This window comes from Periophthalmus magnuspinnatus, chromosome 2, assembly GCF_009829125.3.
Source record: "Periophthalmus magnuspinnatus isolate fPerMag1 chromosome 2, fPerMag1.2.pri, whole genome shotgun sequence".
NCBI classification, from domain to species: Eukaryota; Metazoa; Chordata; class Actinopteri; order Gobiiformes; family Gobiidae; genus Periophthalmus; species Periophthalmus magnuspinnatus.
In genome coordinates, this window is record NC_047127.1 from 8,037,667 (window position 1) to 8,062,723 (window position 25,057).

The 25,057-nt window shown below is 38.7% G+C and overlaps 1 protein-coding gene across 1 annotated transcript; it reads right to left on the bottom strand.

The window, feature by feature from the left end:
* Positions 1–477: 477 nt before the first annotated feature.
* Positions 478–24,663, bottom strand: LOC117380329 (carboxy-terminal domain RNA polymerase II polypeptide A small phosphatase 1-like). Its single transcript, XM_033977123.2, has 7 exons — positions 24,241–24,663; positions 12,718–12,866; positions 12,472–12,573; positions 10,914–10,970; positions 8,883–8,975; positions 6,820–7,005; positions 478–3,237 (listed from the first exon to the last, which is right to left on the bottom strand). The coding sequence occupies exons 1-7, from the start codon at positions 24,311–24,313 to the stop codon at positions 3,106–3,108; spliced, it is 792 nt and encodes a 263-aa protein (XP_033833014.1). The 5' UTR covers positions 24,314–24,663; the 3' UTR covers positions 478–3,105.
* Between the last annotated feature and the right edge of the window lie 394 nt (positions 24,664–25,057).

Sequence of the window (25,057 nt, forward strand, 5' to 3'; positions counted from 1 at the left end):
TTGAATAAGTTTAAATTATATATACACACATTATATTGATTGTTCTGTAGTACTCGTGTAATACCACAAGGGGGCGGCATAAGACTGGACTTTCACAGCAATGTATTTGAATATTGTAATATATATAAATAACCTCTTCCTCATCATTTTTCCAAGCACAGGTCTGGGAGTTTGAGCATTTTGTGCAGTATCTTTGCTGCTCCTAGTACTGCACTTTTCACACTGGACTGAAATATCAGATGTTTTTCCCGGTCTGATCTGTTATAGCCAATCCTCCATTTTGGGGGTCACTGCCCTGAGTGCTCCAATGACCGCTCCAGACACCACTGATTCTTGACCTTTACCTTCCAGGCCTTCTCCAGTTCTTCTCTGGGACCTGATATTTATTTCCATGTCTGTGTGTGTGTACAACAAACATTAATTCTGTGAGCGGCCTTGCCTCTGAGCAGAAATGAAAATCACAACATGAAGCAGCCATCTTTGATTTAGCATTTATGATGAAGGAAAATGGCATTATTACATACACATACATATAATTTGGTATGATAAAACAACAGGTCAAAAAATTAGGTTACAGCTATTCAATCATGAGTACAGTAACATGAATAATCCATATATTAACCACTTTTGTTTGCGTTTCTTACTGTGCAAAACAAAATATACACACCTACTAAATGTGTGAGCGGAACAAGATGGGCTCTTAGTGACAACATGGCGCCTATAAATATGTTTTTAGATTTGACTTTCAAATTTTGTCATTTTTACCCTGTCATGAATCAATATTTACTTTTTTGCTGGTGTTTGTGATATCAAACATGAAGTAACCATTTTTCATAACATTATATACATTAAATTCACTCAAAAAAATTAATTCGGTAATTATTTAGAAAAAAAAAAGGAACATGCTAATTTGATTGACAATTAGTTAAATATAGAAAAATAATGTTATAACTCTTATGGTGGAATTTTTGTTTTTGCTTGTGAAATCCACCATTTCATTCACAACGGTCTAAATATTGTCAACGCTTCCGAGGGACTAAAATCGACGCACAAAGTTAAAATAAAAACAGAACGTTGAGTGTAACTCCACTTTAGCTTGATGTGACTACATTACCCAGAACGCATCAGGGTAAGCAGCGAGTTCACAAACATGGCAGACTTTCGACAGTCTTCTTGAAGGAAGCTCTGTGGCACATACTGACATTGGTTTTACGTGTACCGCTTCAAAAAGTGTGGAACTAAAAACATAAAAACAGACAGTAGAAGAAGAGTCGATCCAGGAAGTCCTCAGCAGGAGCAGGAAGTGATGGCCATATCTGGGAAACGGCCAAGAGTTAGCCTTAGAGCTATACTGCGTAGCTAACCAATGTGCGAAGCTTGTTCACCATTACACATTAGGAGCTTGGAGTAGAGCTGCTGCTCCTCTTTCACCTCAATTATCAGTATTGTTTGATTTTAACTGTTAGAAGTAACCATTTTCACACATTAACAGCTTTTAGAAATGCATTCTTGACATGCTAATAAAGTCTGTTGCTCAGATCTGATAGGGAAACTGCACTACTGTACCAAGAGGTTATAATGCTCCCTACAATGGAAGCATGGGCAGACTTGAATGGACAATATCACAACATGTTGAGTGTTCATGTCTCCGAGTTCCGTACTGACGGTAAATAAACGACTCCTGCAAAACTCCTGCCTCTCTACACAACTCTCAGGCTACTTAAATTTTACCATTTTGACCGTTGCAGATATCTTGATGTTGGCTGTAACTGGTGCAGGAAGAATGCATTATAGGACCTTTTTATAAGTGATCACACCAGAAATACAGTACAATAAGAAAGATGCATGACAAGCCAGGCTAGTGAGACAGAATCTAAGGCAAAAAGGTTGGGTTCACATTTTAGAATTTCATAATCATAGCCATAATTTCAGACGGAAGGCAGGGGTCTATATATAACACTATGGGACATCTACCTTTTTTGACAGAAATATCCAAAATAGAAATCCACACATGTTGATCATTATTTGTTTGGGATTGGCTCCACAAACTTGCCATATTAATCTCATGGCTTAAAGTCCTTTCAACAGACAACAATCACGCCCTTGGCTTTTGAAAAATGGCACCACTTTTTAGTTTTGTTTATTTACACTGACAAAGAACACGCTGAACTTTGTATTTCGTGGGGCTATCCGCATGAAACAAAAACTGCTGATCTGGTTTATGGTTAATATCTCTGTGCCAATCTGACAAACAGCAATTTCAGTTCTACCATTGAATCCTGCCCGGTCCAGCTCAGTTTTCTGAAATTCTACAATGTTGTGATGCCATGTGAACCTAACCTATTTGAACAATAAAAATAGTTAAAATCTGTAGTTTTGCGCTAGGTCTTCAGGAGGTTTTAGAAATCCTGGATCACTTTGCTTCTACTGTCCAAGCCCCAACTGTCACGTCTCCTCTGTTCTCAGTTCGGGGGTAGTTCAAGTTTCGTCTGTAGCTTTAGAAAGACTCCACAGTGAAGGCACATTAGCCCCACGGTCGCTCGGACACGGGGAGAAGAGCCGTGGTCCCCAAAATGTTCACCAAAAACATGGCACGGAGATAATCCAAAACCTGTAGCAGCTGCTTTGGGTGCTGATGTAGTGTCACAAATACTGCAGGCACCAGCGGCCATCTTGGTTCATTCTTACGCAAAACAAGGCACAATTTTCTCATAAAGTGCTGTCCAATTGTAGATCCGATCGTGTTAACACTGATTTTTTCCACATTAAAAATCGCTAAAAGGCACCCCGAATTTAAAATATAGTGTGATTTTTTAATGCTCTTCCAAAAGGTTCCAAAAATCTTCCAAGTTTTTTTTGCATGTAAACCTTTGTGGAAAAAAAACAAAAACTCCCTCAGTCCATTTTGTCAAAACCGTTAGCTTCAGCAATCAGTACCAGTCCAGAATTAGCTGGTAACAACTAAAAATGTAGGCGTTTAAAATGAGCAGTCTACAACGTAAGGCTCCAAGATGGCGGACAGCTGTGAGGGTGTTTTTTTTCGTGGCAGTGAGGAGCCTGTAGTTGCTGTGGTCTGCCTTGGGGTGGCGGTGTAGTTCCGGGTGGTTAGCTGGGGGGCGTGGCTTGTTGCTTGAGCACGGTGTAGACGTTGTCCACTTTGCTGAGCTTCTCGAAGAACGGGATGAGGTCCAGCAGCTCCGTGTCCGACATGTCGTCAAACCAGGACGCCACCGGAACCTGAAAGACAAACGTGCCATCAGGCGAGAGATCCTGACTGATAAACGTTTTGGACAAGACATTAATCAAGATCCTAAAGGACAAACATACTATGAGACAAGATTTTAGTCAAGATCCTAACCGACAAACGCTGGACAAGTCTGTACAAGATCCTAAACAACGTACCACCTTACAAGACTGTACTTGAGACCCTAAATGACAAACATACCTCCTGAAACAACACTGTATTCAACCATAGACTGGATATATAAATGGACATGGCTAACCTGCTAGCCGCACGTTAGCAAGACGTTTGACTGCCAGAGTTGTAGACTATACTAAAGATTCTAGCTGACAAACATAACATCAGACCAGACTGTACTCAAGAATCTAACAGAAACAACCATCAGACAGGATCCTAACCAACAAACATAAGAGCAGATGGTACTCAAGATCCTAACTGACAAACATAACAAATGTAAATGATAAACGTACTACATGAAAAAGACTGATGGTTGTTTTTTGTTTAGGGTCTTGAGTAGTCGTTTTCTCATGTAGTATATTTATTGTTTCCATTTGTTGTTTGTTGGTTAGGATCCTGTCTGTACTTAAGATTCTAAACAAAAATAAACCATCAGACAAATTGTACTCAAGATCCTAAGTGACAAACATAATCAGACAAGACTGGACTCTAGAAGACTTAAAACGCCACGGACTTAAGACGCCACAGACTCAGGACTAAGGATCAGGAACAGACAAGTCTAACAGCAGACAACACTGTGTTCAAGTTCCTGAACGACAAACATATTAGGCAGAAATGCACTCAAAACCCTAAAGGACAAAAATAACATCAGACAAGACTATAGTCAAGATCTTAAAAAGAAAAAACATTAGATAAGATCCTAACCTGTGCTCAAAATCCTAAGTGACAAACAACAAACGAAAACGATAAACATACGACATGAGAAAAGACTGCACTCAAGAGCCTAAACAAGAAAAATAAACCATCAGACAAGTTGTACTTCGATGCTAAATGACAAACATATTTAGACAAGACTATACTCAAGGTTTTAATGACAAATATTCCAACAAGACTGTGTTCCACATCTTAACTAGGAAGACTGTAAAACATCCTAAAACAAAAACAACACCAGACAAGACTGTTCTCTAGATCCTAAAAGAAAAACAACCGTCAAGAAAGATCCTAACAGACAAATACAAAATCAGATTGTATTCAAGATCCTTATAAACTGACAGACAAACAAACATACTACTTAAGATAAGACTGAACTATTGATCCCAACGGACAAGCACACCTCATGACACAACAAAGTACTTAACATCCTAAACAAGAAACGTATTAGATAAGGCTGTACTCAAGATTATAAAGAACAATCAATCAAACAAGACTGTACAGGATTATAACTGACAAACATCAAACATCATACTCAAGATCCTAAAATACTAGGACAAAACTCAATAATCACAGATGGAACAATACTTTTTTGGGGTCAGTATTTATCGTGGGCACTTTTTCTTTGCGCTAGTGGGAAAATTGTGGTTATTTTTCTGTTCTACGATGAGATTTGAGCTGTAGAAGGTTGAATTATGAACTACTATGACTCATTATAGATACAAACTAACTACGCAAGTGTTGCATTCACAATACTGCACATTAAGAATACATTTTGGGACAATTCTACTTCATGGTGTGATTTTAATATTATGTATCATACTTCAAATTCTGTTATCATGACAGGTCTACTCAAGATCATAACCGACAAACATATGAGACAAGACATTAATCAAGATCCTAAAGGACTAACATTACATGAGGTAAGACTGTAGTCAAGATCCTGAACAACAAACATACACTGTCATCAGAAAACTAGGTCCGTAGTTACCGAAACAAAAATTCTTGGTCGACTAAAGACATGGGCTGATCAATTAGTCGACTAAAAAACGAAACTACACCTACATGGGAGTTCATGCAAAAACAATTTATGCAGAAAAAAGTACTAAAATCTGTGACTCATGAGTTTAATCTGCCTTTTTTTGTTGTTTTGTTTTATAAAATCTTCAGTCAACTCACTAGCATCTGCTGTTGTACCATATAAATCCTCATAATCTAAATCAGGGGTGTCAAACTCAATTTCACTGAGGGCCAATTTGCATAGATGTAAAAATATATATATATATATCTATGACTGTGCCTATCTACTGATAAACTGACATTTTAAGACAGTCATACATTTTAATTTACCGTCGCGGCCACATAAAATGACATGGCGGGCCAGATTTTGCTCCTGGGCCTTAAGTTTGACACATGTGATCTAAATGAATAATAACTTGACTAACACAAATTTTGGTCGACTAAAACACCATCATCAACGACGTAACGGTTTGAGGCAAAAGATCCTAATCAAGAAACATACTACATGAGACACAAGTACTGGACAAGAGTATATGTATATGTTAGAGTATATGTTATATCTGTCTGAAAGGGACAGCGTAGTTAGCTCCTCCCTTTCAGACAGATACAAGGCAGTGCCCAACAGCGATTGAATTTTTCTTTTATTATGAATCATACTTGGACAATCTGTACACATCCTATACAACAACAACATCATAACGTCAGAGAACTATACTCTACATCCAACTGCCCCATGTGCTAAAGGTTTATTTAGTGCACTGTGCAATGTGGAACAAATGACTTGCACATGTGACATTAAAAGTGGTGTGAATGTAAAAAAAAAATAAAAAAAACCAGAATGATAGAAAACAAAGGGCAAAGTATATAACAGCATATACATAAAGCGCACACACTGATCCTGTTGTGTCCTGACTGTGACTCCACACGGGCCTTATCACATGTAAAGCACATGTACATTTACGAGGCTAACACAACCCTCTGGCATGAACCGTCACAAATGTTTAACTTAGCATTGTCACAGTCCTAAAATTCCAATCTAGATTTCGACAGCAATACTCGATATCGATTAAGATACTACAACATGCTCCTTTTTAGTAACAGAATGCAATTTTCACACACAAAATAATAGTACGTTCTTTATGTTACCATGAGATCTTATACTAGTTCTGATAAAGCTCAAAATGAAATGAAAAAAGCTCAAATTTTGTCCTGTTAATGTGTTTTTTTGCAGTATCGATGCTTGCTCAAATGGCTATCTAGTTTGAACACCAGTTTTAGTATCGATTAGCATCTGATTTTCAATAACACTAATAGGAGTTAAGAATCCACTGATGCAACTTTTTCAGTTCTGATATTGATGTTTGGAGACTTTCAGTATGTGCCAATACAGAGCAAAGAGTGAAAATAGCAATAATTTCCCTAAAACTCAATCAATATACAATATAACTTATGTAATTTAGTTCTTGAAGGATGCAAAACAATTACATTATATAACATCTTTGCGTGAAAAAACGTTTAGACGATATGGGGACATCCTAAGCAAGATCAGGTCAGTAAAGAGCATTATCACATCAATTTATCGACCAAACCGATCTTCTGGAGCTGGCCCAGGAGCCCGTTTGTGCGTCCCTAGCAGTAAAGTGCCACAGTGTGATGCGCCTGGTACTCACGGCGTTGTCCGGGTGGAAGATGTAGGACGCGGGGGAGTTGTCCACGATGATGACTTTGTTAAGGTCTCGTCCCAGTCGGCTCAGGTCTTTCACATAGTTCCCCCGATGGAACACGCAGGACTCTCTGAAGAGACGACAGCGGAACGCCCCCCATTTATCCAGCAGGTCCGATACTGGGTCTGCATACTAACAGAAGAGACGTGTGACAGGTTTTTATAAGTACGGCCTGGTTTGGTGGGGTAGTACATGTGGTAAGTATTTATCAGTTTTACGTCACTTAAATGGCAGTTTGTGTAAGAAGGTTGAAAAGAAAATACAGGAAGTAGTAGTGAGTTGTCTACCTATGTAATAAACACTGAAAATTCCATCCAAAATGCAGGGACAATTTATGCATAACGACATTTTTCTGAGAGTTTAAACCAGGGGTGTCCAAACTTTTTTCACTGAGGACCGTGTACTGAAACATGTTTGAAGCTGAGGGCCACAGACCAGTGTCAATACAGCGAGTCAAATAGTGCATTTAACACAGGTTTGACAGAGACATTGTACGTTTAATAAGACATGGACGATTATATTTAGGTCTGTGTCACAATGCAACGTGATGTTACTCAGGTTATAGAGGTAGAATCACTTCAATTGTAGTAATTTGCAGTAAAATCTGTCGTAAAAAGTACTTCCTGATCAATTGGGCCAGTTTAGAAGGAGGCATGAGGGCCAACAAAAATTGGTCTGAGGGCCGCATTTGACCCCTGAGCCATAGTTTGGACAGCCCTGGTTTAAACGTTTAACAAAATAACAGTGTTGCAATTTATTATTTTATTATGATTTATTAACGGTCTGATCATAACTAATGTTTTGGGACAGTTTATGGCCCGTACTTCAGATTATAGCTGCTTGTAGGGTTGTCAAAAGTATTAAAATCTGATACTAATCGATGCTAAAACTAGAATCAAAACTAGTCATTTGAGCAGGTACGAATACTAAAAAACACAGACACACTCACATTTACAGGACAGAAATGAACCTTTCCTGAACAGCTTTAGAATGACCTTGAGCTGTATTAGGACAAATATCTATGCAGACAGCAGTGTTGTACAGAGCTGCTACTCATTGTAATAGATTACCCTCTGCTATAAAAGCTCAAAATATCAGATGTTTTGTAATTTTTTGTAATTTGTCTTAAAAAAAGAGCTAAGTAAGACAAGAAATATTCCTTACTAACAAGATAAAGTTTTAAAGTGTTCAATTTTGTAGTCCTGTTTAATAATTGTGTGTATATTTGATGTATTTTTTATGTAATGGACCCCAGGAAGACTAGTTTCTAACAGGGATTCATATAAACTAGGGGTCTCAAACTCGGGATAGAGGATATTTTGTGGCCCGCAGGACAATATTTAGTTTAACAAATAACATGTATAACGATGTACATCCATAAAACCCATGAGAATTGGCATATTTCCTCAAGTATGTTGAAAACAGCGATGATGATTGAAAAGATTTTAACAAGGCATTTTTTTTGTGGAATACCTGATAAGCCTCACCCAGACTCTGCCTCCTGCGGCCCCCAGCTAATTTGAGTTTGAGACCCCTGATATAAACAAAATAAATAAACATAGACCAGTATTCGCCCATGGACTATAGAAATGATAGAAACTACACTAGTTTCTTGGTAACACTTGGAATTACTATCAGTGTATGTCATAATAAATAATTTTACTTCCTGGTTTGGACACAGGCAGCAGATACTATTATAAAAATATTCCCTATTTTTTTTAATTATATCTTAAATGTAATTATGTTAAGCTTTTTTTATTGAAGTCAGCTGTCTAATCATACGCGCTTGGAGCTAAGTTTTTACCTGCATAAACATTTTGAAACACGTGAGACGGCAATCTTCAAATTCAAATATCATGCAAACCAGTGAATCAGCAATGCAAGTTTTTACAAGGTTCAAAAGTCCAGAGTACAGTAGCGTCTGCCGTAGGTTTAGCGTACACATGGCAGCGCATCCACATTCCACAGCGTTAGCGAGTAGCTCCGAGGGGGTTGGTTTATTAGCGTACCTTGGCTAAGCTGGCAGTGAAGAGCACGCACTCGAACAGCTCGCCCATCCTCTTGAGGAACTCGTCCACGTGCGGTCGCTTCAGGACATACACCTGCGCCAGGAATCCAGAGTCACACAAGATACAGCACGGCCAAAACTGATAATATTACTGCTACTGTTATACTACCAATGCTACTACTGCTACTACTACTACCACTGCTGCTACTAACTCTGCTACTGCTACTACCACTACTACTGCTACTAACTAACTACTACCACTGCTACTACTACTACTACTGCTACTACCACTGCTACTACTGATATACTGCTGCTACTAATGCTAATCATACAAATACTGCAGCTGCTGCTACTAAGAACTAAAGATACTGATACTACAACAGTGGTGGAAAGAGTACCAGCCGTGACCTTTCACTCAAGTTAAAAGGTCATAAAAGGTCTAAAAATGTACTCAGTTACAAGTACCGCTGCCGAAATTGTACTGGAATAAAAGTAAAAAGTACGCATGAAAAATACAACATGTGTACTAGTTACTTTTAATGCAATTTTAGACACATTTTAGGTCACGATTTAATACAAAAAAAATCTAAAAAGTGTAAGATTGTTTTGAACTACAATGTGCATATTCTCTGAGGTCTGACCAATCAGAGCAGGCGATACTGTTAAGTGTTTGTTTGTGTAGAAAGTAGCAGAGACAAGCGTGAATTGCATAGTTTGGACGATTTAAAAAGTAACTACATGACTAGAATTATACTCAAGCACAAGTACACATTTAAAAATCTACTCTAAAAAGTACAATTACCTCAAAAATCTACTCAGTTAAAGTGAAGCGAGTATCTGTGATTAGCTGCTTTCCACCCCTGCCGCTACTGATAGTGATTTATTGCTACTACTAATGCTAATAATAATACTACTGCTACTGCGGCTACTGAGAACTACTGATACTGATACTACTGCTCTTATTCAACCAGAGCAGTGACGACAACAAGAGCAGGGTGGAGAACATTTCAAAGTCTAAGTAGTACATGTTTTATGGGTGTGGAGTTATGGGGCCCCAACATTCACGTCTTGTGTATCGGCTGAGTTTTTGCGATGCTGTTCACACTGAGGGTCTGTTTTACGCAAAAGTGGCTCTTGTGAGATTTAAGGCACGTTAAAATGTTGTTACAGAATCAAAAACATACCTGGAGTTGTGTTTTGTTTCATTCATACATGTAGACAGACAGTAAGAAAGGATTACTCAAACATCTGCAAAGTTCAAAATGGTCTGTTCCACCTTGTGATGTCATGAAGAGGTAGTTTACAAGATAACAATGTTTCTAATGGAGGTGTATGGAGTTTAACAGAGTGGAACAGAGTGTTTTCTGTTTGAGAGAAGAACTCAGCCTCAATATGCAGGGTTTGTGTGTTAAACATGTGTGAAAGAAACAAAACACAACTCTGGCTATGTTTTTGATGAGGAAACAACATTATAACAAATCAGAAAATAGCGTAATAAAAGGCCCTTTAATTGTTTATCTACTTTTTCTAGTCCTTTTTGGCAATTTTCATGTACTACTACTAGGTATATTTGCAGCTTTGTGTTCAAAAAGTCAAAAACTAAGTGTGTGCTGCCTCCAGTGGCCACTGCAATTTCAAGTACTATGTGACATCACACAGAACCGTCCTGATTACAGCCAGGTGTTTCTGATTCCAAACACCTGGCTGCTGGGGTAGAGTTTGAAAGTCAGAAATTTCAGCTTAAATAATGCAGATTGAAACTTTTGTTAACTAAAAGCAAAATCTATACACCGAAAAAAAATAATAAAATAAAATCAACAGTGTAAACATGTAGTACTGTAGTGTGTAGTTCTCCTCAGCGGTGCTAGGGGGCATCGCTCCTGAACCAAGTCATCCGGAATAGGCTGAGCTGCAGTGAACAAACCTATCCTGGATTACTTGAACCAGGCTCGGCCCCAGACGAAGTGTCATTCAACTTCACAATCCTTTAAATAAAACTCTGAATTCTAAATCCTGAGCGCAGCCGTCGTACCTGGTGCACCGTTCCATCGATCTCCACAGGAATGATGAAATCTGCATTGTTCACAGGCTGCGGAAGATAAATAATGAAAGTTAATTTTACATCATTTGTGCATTTAGGTATTTATTTATATTTTATTTCATTGTATTATTGATTTATTTTAATTTTTTTGACTATACTTTTGAAGCGGCATATTGGAGAAGCCGTATATTAAAGCCCCACTATGTAATACTTCAAACATTTATTGCATGCATTTATTTTAGTCTACTGATTGGCTGAAATGTTACACAGTGAGGCTTTAGAGAGAATAAGGATAGCTACTGATATTTACGTATGACAAAGAAATTAGAAGTTACACTGAATAGAGTAGATTTAGTAGATTATTTATTTGAACAAAATGCTCCAAATTCTCCATAACACATAACGCACAAGTCTATTCATTCATGCACAGCAGCCTATACTGTCATAAAATTACGACTTTAATCTCGTAACATTACAACTTTATTCTCCTAAAATTACGACTTTATTCTCGTAATATTATGACTTTATTCTTGTAGGACTATGACTTTATTCTCATAAAATTACATCCTTAATGTTGAAATGCTCCGACTTTATAAGGGACACTTAAATAAAATAAATTATGCGGGCGCTATGAGAATACTCTGTTGTAAATTTATTTAATTATACCAATACATTAATCTATTAGGTCAGTGACAATAACAGATTTTCATAGACAAGACGAATTAATATCAGTAAAATGGAACATTAAATTAGACTTTAAATTGTCTGGAATGTATGGAAAGTATTTTTGTATATTTTATGACAACGCTACAATTTTGCTGCTTGTTTATGCAACACTTTTGGCATATTCACTGTTTTGATGATTAAAATGGGTGTATTTCTTATTAACTTTGCACAGTATCACATGTTTAAGAGGTCATGTTGTGAGACATGTCGAGCGCAAAACTATGAATGAATCAGCAATGACCAAAAGAACAGTGATGTATTCTTCTAGTTAGTCACATGCACTACACAAAATGCACTTCAATCATCTTCAATAAATAGAACATAAATGAACCATTAATGTTTTGTTTTTTTGCTGGGAGTTGGGGTAAGGGGTTGAAAATCAAATTTTCTCTCTGAAAATCCACAACATGATGATTTTATTTGGTCTATTCACTGAAAATACCATTTTGTGTATTATTGAATGTTTTGTCCTAATGACGTTAAACTCACATTATAAGTCAGATGTTTGTAGTTTTCCAAAAATACTTTTTACTCTGAAAGTCCATTTTTCTTCTTTTTATCATTATATTATTTTAGTAGTTGTAGTTTAGAAAGGTTTAAATATGACAAAGGGAACGCCCAAAACAACAACACGATGAGCCTGGGGACTAATCTCTCGATCTTGAGCTGGTCTAAATCAGGACAATCTGAGCTGGAGCGCACGGATCATGCTCAGGAATCAAACACAGAAACTTATTGATGTGAGTGCTTAGCCTCTCAGCCACCAGTTAATATGTAACATGAATAAATCCTTCTTCAAAATGTTGACTATAGTGTCGTGCACCTTAAAAGAGCTGTGCACCAGGGTCTCGTCCAGGTCGATGACCACACAGATCTTCCCCGAGTCTTTGGACTTGACTGGAGGCAGCAGCGGCTTCACCTGGATCTGTGCACACAAATAAACAAATAAATAAACAAACAGACCTGGTATAGATGATGTACTTTGCATTCAACTAAAACCACAGCATCATCAAACAATCATGTACAACGTTTTTAATTCAGAATAAATCTTATATATAAAACACAGTACCTTAGACACCGTCCCGTTCTCCTCCACCAGCAGGGGGGCGTTGTTGTTGACGGGCGCAGGCTCCGGCTGGTCCCGGCACAGGCAGCAAAGCAGGCTGGAGAAGAGCCCTCCACTGCGGGGCTTCTTAGAGGAGAGGGAGGGGGACGAGCCTGAGGAGACGGGACACGGTCAGAGCTCTGAGGTCAGGACTGTACGACTATTACTATATCCACTCCTTCATATCTATATGTTTTGAGGCTCAATATTTAGCACGTGTACATTTTCTTTAATAAATGCATTCATTTATTTATTTATTCATTTAATCGTATTTGTCCTCTGCATTTGACCCATCCAAGTCACTATTTTGGTTATAGGAGGATTAGCCTGTGCATGTTTTAGGATAAAGTAGTGTTTTTTTTATTAACTGAATAATTGATAAAAATTTTTTTAAATAAAATAAAAAAAAAAAGGTTGCAGTGGAACAGGTAAAAGTACAATACTGAATTTCCAGAATTAGGGCAAAACTCCAGACTATATTTTTTTCTGGAGAATCCACTTTTTTGTCTACAGGGGGCGTCTCATTTCACCTTTAGATTTTACATTCTTCTCTGCATTCTTAAAAAAAAAAAAAAAAAAGAAACATAAGTGCAATTGGGTTTTTTATAATGTTCCACAGTATAGCATTATCCGTCAATCGCGTCATCTATTGTCATGGAGCAGGTGACGCCACCAGGCCAACTTACGGATCAGATCTGTGGAGAAGCAACCGTGCTCTCAGTAAGAATGCATGCATTTTCAAGCATTTTAATTGAATACATGCAAATTAGATATTTTTAATGCCATACAGTGGAACATTCAGGGCAGTGCCAGAAATTTTACATACATTTGTTTTGATGCAGACTGATTATTAACAGGAGAGTGCAGTTATATAGCTTAAAATAATAGTCTATGTGTCTGTCTTATACTTGTTCTGATGCAGCTCAAGATCATTTTAAAGATATTCAGGCTCATTTCTGTCTAGTTTCAATAGTTTCAGCATCAATTAGTATCTGATTTTCGATTTAATTTAGTTAAAGAAATGACTTCACTGGTTTTATTTAGAATTTGATCCGCAGTATGGCATTAAACATATATCTTGCATTTACTCAACTGCTTTAATATTATTTTTATTGATCAAAAACGCCTTGAAAAACCTGCATTCCAACTGTGGCGTCATCTGCTTGTCTCCATGGCGATAGATACGTTTGAAGCTATATTGTGGAATATTTCAGGCATGTAAAGAACGTTTACACAGAACGCCTTTAAACTTTGCAACTTTGAGTTAGTTTCAGCATAAAAATGGAGCAATATTGATAAATAAACAAGTGCCGACTGAACTGGTCAGTGCTTCCTGAAGTGGGAGGGAATAGGTGCAGTGGGCGGAGTTAAGAACATTGTTTTTTATTATTTTATCTTTATACAGGGAGAGCCACATGTAAGTAAAAAAAACAAAAACAAAAAACAACAGGAAGGAATGAGCCAAATGTAAGCAAAAAAAACAAACAAAAAAAACATGAGGAACAACTTTATAGCCAAGGAAGACTAAATTTATTTTTCATTACACTGCCCCTTTAAACACTGCCATGCCCAGTTACCGAAATTGTCCAAAAACAAAGATATAAACTCAATAATATTCCATTAAGTGACACATATATTCATCAACAACTATATAAAAAACATAATTCATTTTTATAATAGATTATTATTTTTTTTTGAAGAATTTTATTTGATTTCTTTTTTACTGTGCACAATGTTTACAACAATCATGTTACTCAATTGTCCTAAACATTTACTCATGACATAGTTACCTCACCATTCTGATGGCTACGATCAAAATGTACCATTTGTGAAAAATGTGCCCAAACAGCACCGGTAACAAAATCCACCAATCACAACGCTTCCTGAGTATTAAGAACAATTTCAATCAATCAGGAGATGTTTTCCAGAGTCCTCCACAAATGCTTTTTCCGCTCTGTTCCTGGAGATGGATTAGGAGTGAGCAGTGAGCGTTAGTGGGTGAATATTTTGGAGAAGTCACCCTAAACTTCACTCTCTGAAAGTTGTGTCATAGCAGCAGGTGGAATGTGACCCAGCACCTATGGGCGACACTGACGCAATCTACTTTTACAGGCAGAGAAACAGACGAGTACTGTGTCATGAAGTAAAAGTACCACTTTGAAAACACATTGTGCCACAGGAAGATTCACTATAAAATCAATACAAAGGAACAGATACAAAAGTGTATTCAGTGTATTCATTGTGTTAATCTTAGTTTACTCCTAGTTAAATCCTTTAATCCTGGTTTAATCCTGTTTTTGTCCCAGATTAGACATGTTTTAAAAGTGGTTTTCTGAATGTGATTTGTGCAAATTATACAAAAAAAAAAAAGAAAAAAAAAGAAAAAGCAAAGAAAAAGCAAAGAAAAGCACATTTTGAACTATGTAAATGAAGACTATCAAGTACTTGGTCTATAGAGTTTGGGATTGTTGGTCTGATTTTGTCCGTCTTTAAAATGTGAAAAACAGAACGAGTTCATTTTAAACAATTCGCAGAGGTTTATATTTCAAGCATCATAATTATTCACCACCATAAGTTTATAAATGCTTTTCATAACTATCAGAGCAGAGCTCAGCGGCACAGACAAGCTAACAGCAAGTAGCATGCTAACTGTTGCACTGTCCCCTGTCCCACCTTGCCCTGTCCCACTGTTCTACTGTCCCACTGTGTCCTGTAAAACTGTCCCCTGTACCACTGTCCCCCTGTCCCAGGGTTCCCTGTTCCATTGTCCCCGTGGCTCCTGTAAAACTGTCCGCGTGTTCCACTGTCCCTGTTCCACTATCCCCCTGCCACCCTGTTCCACCGTCTCCCTGTCCCACTGCCCCCCTGTTCCATTGTCCCCCGGTCCCATGGTTACCTGTCCCACTGCCCCCTGTTCCCCTGTCTCCTGTACCACTGTCCCCACGGGCCCCTATCCCAACCGCCCCTTATCCTACCAGCCCCGTCCCACAGGCCCCCGTCCCACCGGCCCCAAAACAGGAAAAGGAAACAGAAGGGAAGCAGCTCAGAGCCAAGAGGAAGTGAGGGCAGAGCGTTCACAAAGACAAATGCACAGTGTTATGTAATGGGTCAGATTTAGAATAAGCCTGAGACCAAACGTATGTGAAAGTATATGATACATTTTCGATGTCAAACTTATTATCATTTTGTTGCTTATTTAGAAACAGGAAATCATGTAAAGTGAATTTCTTGAAAGTCAGATCCCTATAGATATAATTTTCTTTCAAATAAACATTTTTTTTTGTAATTTTCCGAAATAATTCACGTTCCATTGTGTAAATTTTCTGGTGGATGATGTTTTTGCTTTGCCTGTAACGTTCCACATTACGGCATTAAACTGATCTAAATCGACAGAGACAAGTGAGTGACACCAGGACTAAGTTACAGCTCAGATCTGTGGAGAGGCGACCCGCTTCCTGTAAGAATGTTGGCTTTTTTAATGTATATTGAACAGTAAACGCACCTGTAACTGAAAAGAACACAAGACAGTACTGGCAAAACAATAACATCTCCATGGACTCTCCATGTTAAAGTCACATAGTGTACTTTTAAAGTCACATAGTGTACTTTTAATAAACATATAAGCCTCACAGAAACTTTAATATTGAAAGAGGTTTGAGAGATTTCACAACAAGCAGGAAGTACAATGCCACGCTTGGTATTACAACACTGCGGCTACTGCGCACACCACAACTTCAGACTTTAAACTGTCCTCGCCTGAAAACTATGAACGCAGATCTGACTCGTACATCACAATATATTATTAAAAAGGAGCTGTACCTGATTTTACCCCATGTATTTGAGCAAAATGTGCCTTGCCCCAGTGCAGATAAATCGTATAAGCAGCTCATGAGGTCAAAATAAGTCTGCTGTGTGGCGTCTGACTCCAATTATAAAGCGTTTCATGGAAGTGCGCGTTAGCATGCTAGTCATTGTTAGCTTTACCGTGACAGTAAACCCTGCTCTCATCTCTGAACGTTGTGAAAAGCGCTTATAAATTCATCGTGGTGAATAATTAGGATGCTCTGGATACAGAAGGAAAGTGAGGAATAATTTTGGACCACTGCAAAACTTTTAAACTGTTTTCCAAGTAAAAATCAGGTACAGAGGCTTTAAAATATGGAGAAAATTGCAAAAGGTAATGACGTTTCAGTAATATTTTTCCTTGTAAAGACTTAGCATGTAGATTTGGCCCTAGCGGAGCGATTGTATAAAATAATAATGGTAAAGTTTTGGTTTTAAAGGGATTTGTTAAACATTTACATAGGCTATGGACACTACTCCCTACAGCTCACTCCAGTAACAGTAAAAATGGCTGGTTGAAAAAATAAAGCAGACTCCAACAGTGTTTATATTGAGAGAATGACAAATAAAAAATATTTAAAAATCCTTGCATAAAATGGTAATATTCTACATTTTAATATAGTACAAAAAGCCACATTATGTCACATTTCTGCCAAAAAACAGACCAATAATTTTTTTTTTCATTTTGGTTGTGTTCATTTCACTGAAAACATAAAATAAACATGTGTCATTGCACCTCCATAAACCTGACTCTGCTGCTTGTTTCCATGGAAATATTGTCCCTTTGGCTGTAATATTCCACAGTACATGAATGGACGTATGGCATAAAACGTATCTATCTCTATGGAGAAAGTTCTGAAATATAGTTTTAACTTTAGATTTCGTGACGTGCCACCTCCAGAAAGTTGCATACTGTAGCTTTAGATAAAATAAAAACTATACTTGAAGATGACAAAGCAAAGGCCGTACGCACAACCAGTGATGGGAGGAAATGTATTTAGTTACAAAACGCACTGAATACCTGCATTTAAATGTATTTTGCGATGTATTCTGAAACATGGTCCAATCAGAGTACTATATTCTGAATACTCTGAATACTTTTACATCGAGTTGCATTTAAATTAGTGTAAAAAAAAAAAAGGCAGCACAGGATTAAAAACAGCTTTATGTTTGTTTCACTGTTTGTTCTGCGTTTGTTTATCACTCAGGAGGAGGAAAACTCACACACACTCACCACAAAAACGGCTTTGTCTATATTTTTCCCCCAAAACTGAGCAGTTTGAAGTCTAAATGTTGTGATCAGGAGCGACAATGTACTCCTTTGATTTTGAAGTAACACTGCCAAATGAAAAAAGTAACTGCGCGGCTCATAAGATACTAAGATTATCCATGAATCATTTGGACAAATTGCTAAACAGTGTCATCTGTTTCTTCTCCTCCTCTGCTGTCACTGTGTCCTCCCTCACTCCCTGTGCTCTGACCTTTGACCTCCCCTCCCTAATCTCTGCTCCTGTCCACTCCTCCGCCCTCCACCGTCCTCCCTCCATCACGCCAGCGCACTGTAAAAACACAAAAACTCACCCGTAATGTTTGGAAAAATCACACAATTAAAATTTCACACATTCCACAAGCTAAAAAAAAAAAGTGTCGCCCTGGTTCAGCGCTGGAGGTGAATTTTGTCGTGATATTAAATAAAAAATATGCAAAACTGGAGCATGGTTGGTCATAAGATTTTTTTTGTTTCCTTTAAACGAGCGAACTTATTTCCAAGAATTGTACAAAAACAATTTCTTGTATCAGAATTAAGTTTCAATATGACTTTTAAATAACAGTTCCTTGTTTGAGTTCAGAGGCTGGTGGCATCACAAAATTTGACATAAATAATAAAGATGTTGACAAAATATAACAGCAGCCTTTGTGCAAAATCCTTAAAGCTGCACTGTGTCACTTTTCTGGTGAAGAGTGCCTGGAATGTTACACAGGATGGCATTAAAGCGTATCTATCTAATCTATTCAATGACAAGTGTTTTTCAAGTTTTTTTTTAGCTATGACATTCTTACAGAGAGCAGGATGGCCTCTCCGCAGATCTAACCTGAAATAACTGAATTGGTAGAGTCACCAGCTTGTCGCCATGGAAATGTATATAATGCCACGCTAAAGGAATATTCCAACATCTCCATGGAGACAACCAGATGGCAGACTCTCCTCTAGAAAAGTTACATTTGAGAATAATATTATCATTCGAAGGTTAGATTCACAACTTTTTTTTACAGCGCTAATCATCACGAGTCGGGATTTTGTTTAACTGGAAACTGTAAACACACACGATTGATTTAAAGGGGTCAAAGTTCACAACGGCAACTACAGCACCCACAGAGGGTCAAAACTCAGACTAACATTTAAACAAACAGATTTAAACAGAAGAAAACACGTTAAAGCCTGTGTCCATTTTACACAGACGTACTTATAGACAGGGTTAAAGTTCATTTGACACAGTTAACATCATTAGATTTAGACTTAAAAAAATGCAAAAATGTGTTTTGTAATTTTAGTGAAGTTTATAATTTCACTTCCTGGTTGGACAGATATGAGCTACATAGGGGTAAACAAGGGCCAGAACATACCAAAATTTCGTAATAGTTATGATTTGACAAATAAAAATGAAAGATAACACCTTTATTTTGTTAAATGAAGGTTTAATCTGTCATAAAAGTGCCTTCCTTATGTAAAAATTAGCTGGAATATTCTGTTTTTCCTGTCATACGCTAGGTAGAAAAGACCACCGCTTCCTGTATTTTTGTACTTTTCCTCTCAACTTTTTCCCCCCACAAACTGCCACTTAACTGATGAAAAACTATGATAAATATTTACCACAAGTACTACCCCACCAGACCGAGTCATAATTAAAAAAACATGAAAACCTGTCCTGCGCACTTTAGCTTCAAACTATTGTTATTCCAGTAGCGGTAACGCGAACACTACTTTGCGATGTGGTATTTTTAAACTAGAGATTACGCTAGGTCTATATTTAAAAAGTGTAAGATGTTTTTTTTAAATAGAATCAAAGCGGCGGCAGCAGCAGATTCCCCCGCGCGGAGTGGTTAGCCCGGGCTAGCAGCGTGGAGAAAATTGCTAACATGTGTGTAGCTATACCGGGGCTAACGCTAAACACAAAAACAGGTGTGCTCATTTGGCTTGTTTTGAATCTCCCATCGCATTTTCATGTTTTTATCAGTTATTTCATCGGTCTGGAATGCAAAGTATGTTCATGACAACCGTGCTCGCTTATCACTTTTTTTTCATACCGCGGTTGTGGCTCGGTGGAGAACGTAAACAGGGATGCGCGACTTTGCCTGGAATGTCCTATAGCGTGGCATTAAACTCATCTATTGTGCGTTTACTCGGTTAAGTTTGGATTGATCAAAAATACCTCGAAAAACATGCGTTCTTACTGTAAGCTGGGCTCGCCTCTCCACAGATCTGACGTGTAGCTTAGCATGTTAGCGTGAAGCAACATAACGGTACTACGCAAAATGGGTTTGGTGTAGTGTCTTGCGTAAGAACACGACAACAACGCGCATCAGTCCAAGTGGGATTTGAACCAATGATTGTACTGTAGTAGATGGGCGAGCGCTCTACCAACTGAGCCGCTGCCGGAGCTGAAGGTCGGTGGTTCGATCCCAGCTCAGATTAGCATGCTGCTGTTGTGTTCTCAGGCAAGACACTCAAGTGAATAAAAGCACAATAAGCGCACAGTGGCTCGCTAACACGCTCACGCTAATACACTGCACTGTGGTATGTTAGCTTTACCGCTAAGCTAACGGTGATAAAGTTGATTAGATTGAACATTATCTGGACAGGAGCAGACTGTGAGCTGAGTAAACATGTTAAGGGCATTAAACAGACCACAACACTATCGCTGTTGTCTGCTCCCTGACAGCGGCCCTATCCCGCAAACAAGGCATGGGACGATATTGAAACTGTTTTTGTCCGGTGATGTACAACGGTTATCAAGGCCAAAATAATTGTGATTGTGATTAAAGTTGTTATGAGGTGAGTAATTGTAACTTTAACAGAGAATATTATGGATAATCAGGGGCGTCCACAGAAATTTGGGGGCCCGGGGCAATAAGCCTCACATGGGCCACCCCCCCCATAATACAAATTAATAGGAAGAGGGTCCAATTTTGGGCCCCTAAGACCATGGGATCCCGGACAACAGACCCCTCTAACTCCCCTGTGGATAAGGCATTTTTTCTGCACATTCTGGAGATATAACGGCGATTATCTTTGTTAGCGACGAGCATGATTATATAAAATGTCCCATGAACGATTATTGTCCACCCTTTTTTTAATCACGATAAACGATATTAGTTTATTGTCCCATCACTATTCGCAAATCGACTTTTCAGAGCTTTTAACCATGTTTTAGTGGTTTTCCATCTCTTTTACCTTCTGGAGTTGTATTTCGAGTGATTTGTGCGTGTTTGAGCAATGTTTTAATCGCTTATTTTTCAAAACGCCATTTTGCCGACGGACGCCCATGTTCACCTTACCCGGCACACGCCCACTGGTCTGTACTTACTTCGTTCTCCAATTTTATTTTCGTAAATCGGTGACACATGTACGATTTGGTAGTGTTGCATAGTCATTTTGGTACAAATTTTTAAAAAGCAGCTACTCGCTAATGTCGCTAACAGCTAAACGGCGCTTCGTTGCGATGACGTTTACGGCGGCGTCAGCTCCATTGGGCACCGCAGTTTTCTAAAGTGGAACTCAACGGACTCATTTCTTTTATTAAGTCGTTTTAGATGCGATTTAAAAAGTGCAAACTCGAACATAACGATCCACAGACGTCACAGATTATAGAGCAAACACAGGCACAATATGAAAAATCAGCATTACATCGTTAAAAAAACAGTATTTGATTTAATATTTGAACACGTTTACCTCATATGGAGACAGATAGTTCACGATTAGGACATTTTAAATCCAAACACACAGTTCATTTAAATAACTATAACTCATATTGTAATAATAATAACAGCCTATTTTGTTGATTTCATAATATTGTAGTTGATGGTTCCCCTCTGAGGCCCTCGAGTCTGGGCTAAACAACCACATAAAAATAGTTTGAAATAGGACCACACCATTTTGAGGGAAAAAAATAAAAAATAATTGTGATTTTGTGATGTAAGTTTTGCAATTCCATCTGCAATTTATGTTTAAAACCATTATATTCAGCGCCAGGATAGTGTCAGTTTTTAATACTAAGGAATAGACTCGATACTCAATACCGATTCTGATACCACGATGAAACGTTAGACAACGGAACGCGATTTTCAACATTAAATGGTAGATCTTTGACTACTTTTCCAAGAGCGTTCACATTTGAGACGAGACTGAAACAAAAACTGAACTAAAATAACACAAAAATCTGACGCATTTCAAACATAAATACAGAAATATTAGGCCTATTCATCAGTTACAGGAATTACTTCTAGCGCCACAAGAGCAATACTGTATTCATCTGATTCAAATTTACACAGGAATGAACCACACTGAAGCGAAAGTGAAAGTAAAAACAAAGCTGCGCCTTTATTTTGAGGCGAAGGTTGTTGTTGTTGTTGTTGTTACTTTGCCACAATAATTTCCCCATTTGTCGATTTTGACGGAGACACGAGAACTGCCCGTCTCCAAATGTTCAGATGAGCAAACAGTGGATGTGCTGACAGCGGGCAGGGGGTAAACAACGTGGGCAGCGGACTTACGGACTACTACTACTACTACTACTACTACTACTACTACTGCCAGTAAAACTATTGGTACTAAGGTTGTCAAAAGTATAACACCACATAGACTAGTCTTTTCATTATCTTTGAGGTATTGGAATTGAGTATCGACTATAATCCTGACTTTGAAACTGCTACTACTACTACTACTAATACTACGACCACTACTACTACTACCAGTAAAACTACTAGTACTAAGTTTGTCACAAGTATAAATTTGTGTTTTCATTATCACTGAGGTATCGGAATTGAGTATTGATTATAATCCTGACTTTGAAACTGCTACTGCTTCTACTACTACTACTACTACTACTACTTCCACCACCACTAAAACTACTAGTACTAAGGTTGTCAAAAGTATAAGACCACATAGACTAGCATTTTCATTATTATTGAGGTATTGGATTTGAGTATCGACTATATTCCTGACTACTACTACTACTACTACTACTACTACTACTACTACTACTACTACTACTACTACTACTACTACTACTACTACTACTACTACTACTACTACTACTACTACTACTACTACTACTACTACTACTACTACTACTACTACTGCTGCATCGCAAACTCATTATTAAACATATATCACTATGTTTTGATAAAAATAGCTAAAAAGAATCCACAAATGTAAAGTGTTTTTTTTTTTGGTTGGTTCCACTACTTCCAGGAATTTGAAACGTATTATAAAATTATAAAACACAAAAGTACTTAAATAATGGCATTTTTTGTCTCTTAAACAGAGATAATTTCAGTGTGTAACTTGAGCTGCCTGAGGAAATGTCATGCCCGTTGTGGTTATGGAAAGACGCCGTAATTACAGAAATATTAACCATAAACCAGGTCGAAACTTTTGTGTTTTTGCTGTTTAAATGCAGTTTGTTTAAATGCAGAATCTGCTTCATGTGTAAAATATGAGGTGTTTAAAATGTTATGACATAAAACTGTGGCATAAAACAAACCAGACACAGGACTCACCCTCAGCTCTGTCCAGGTTAATGTTAAATGTGGGAGAGCAGAGGGACACAGGCTCTCAGGACAGAGTTACTCATTACACACACACACTCCCACACACACACACAGTCGCACAAACACACACACAGTCGCACACAGAGTCACACACAAACACACAGACAGACACACACACAGACAGGCAGACACACGCACACAGAGAGAGAGACACACACACACAGAGTCACACACACAGACAGACACACACACAAACACACCGACAGACACACGCACACAGAGAGACACAGACAGACACACATAGACACACACACAGACAGACACACACACTCACACGGACACACATACATAGAGACACACAGACACAAACAGAGAGAGACACACACAGACACAGATGTAGACACACACATAGAGACACACACACACACACACACAGGGCAGTACCATCATCCCACCTCACTGTTAAAAAAGTAAATAAAAGTCCCTACTATCACGTAACATCACTCAAACACCACAGTGGTCTTCATCATTGCCTCTGTGCACTTAGTAAACACACATCTGTCACGGTACAATCACATTTTACGGTAATAAAACTTTTATAAACTTTGTGGAGTCGAGCCTGCGTCACTTCCGGTCCTTTCATCTCAGACCGAAGGGCCGCGGCCATAACCCCCAAAACACTCACTTTACTCTGCAAGAAAAACACACTTTACACTGCACAGAAACACACTACACATGAAATAAATGCAGCAGAGGAGACAGCAGTGTGCGGATATAAGCCCCGTGTCCCCCCTGCGCCTCTTTGCGGAGCCTCTGTGCGGATCTTTCTAACAGACTGTAAAGTTTGTGACAGCGGGAAAAGGCCGCACTTACCCCGCTCGGCCGCGGTCTTGTTGGCCTCCTCATCGCGGCTCACTTGGGTGATGACTGAAGACGGATTGTCCATCACATCCAGCTCTGTTGCGCTGCGCTCGCCTCACACGGAAAAGTTACGCAGAGTTCGCGGAGTCGCAGCTGCATGAACCAACTTTCCATGAACCGGAGGCGCAGCGCTCACCGTAACATCGCCCAAAAAAAGCACTTTACCGCGAAGCCATTCCGCCCAAAAAACAGCTCTCCGCTCTCGTACCGACCGAGTCTAGACTGGAGAAAACATTTGTCAAAGAGTTGGCAACTTTGATTCAATATGGTGCTCAACTCCGCTCACGATTCAAGATACAAACACGGCGGTTTCAAGGCGCCCCCTTTCACTTAAAGCGGCGCACCAGGCTTGGACTCAGGACACTCCCTCTGCGCACGGAGGGGTATTGACAGACGGTCCCTAAAACTCTGCAAAACTAAGTTACCCAAACTTCATCTCAGCTTCGTGTTAGATGACAACTTTACGCGCGTGCTGTCAGTGTCTCTTGATCACTTTTTGCTTCAATTAGACTCATTCATCAGACACAACTTTTTTTGATCACTAATTAAGCTTCTAAACATGACATTATATCCCAGGGCTACAAAAAAGAAAACAATGTCTGTTTAAAGTAACGTGTAGCATTAAAAAACATAGTCTATCCCGTGTTCCGCGTGCGCTGCTGATCCACTGAGCTGTCCCAGGACTCCACCAGCGCGAGCCCAGGAGCCCGCACCGCAGAAGCACGAGAGGAACGCCCAGTGCGGGTCCCTTGAAACAGGCCAGGCCAGG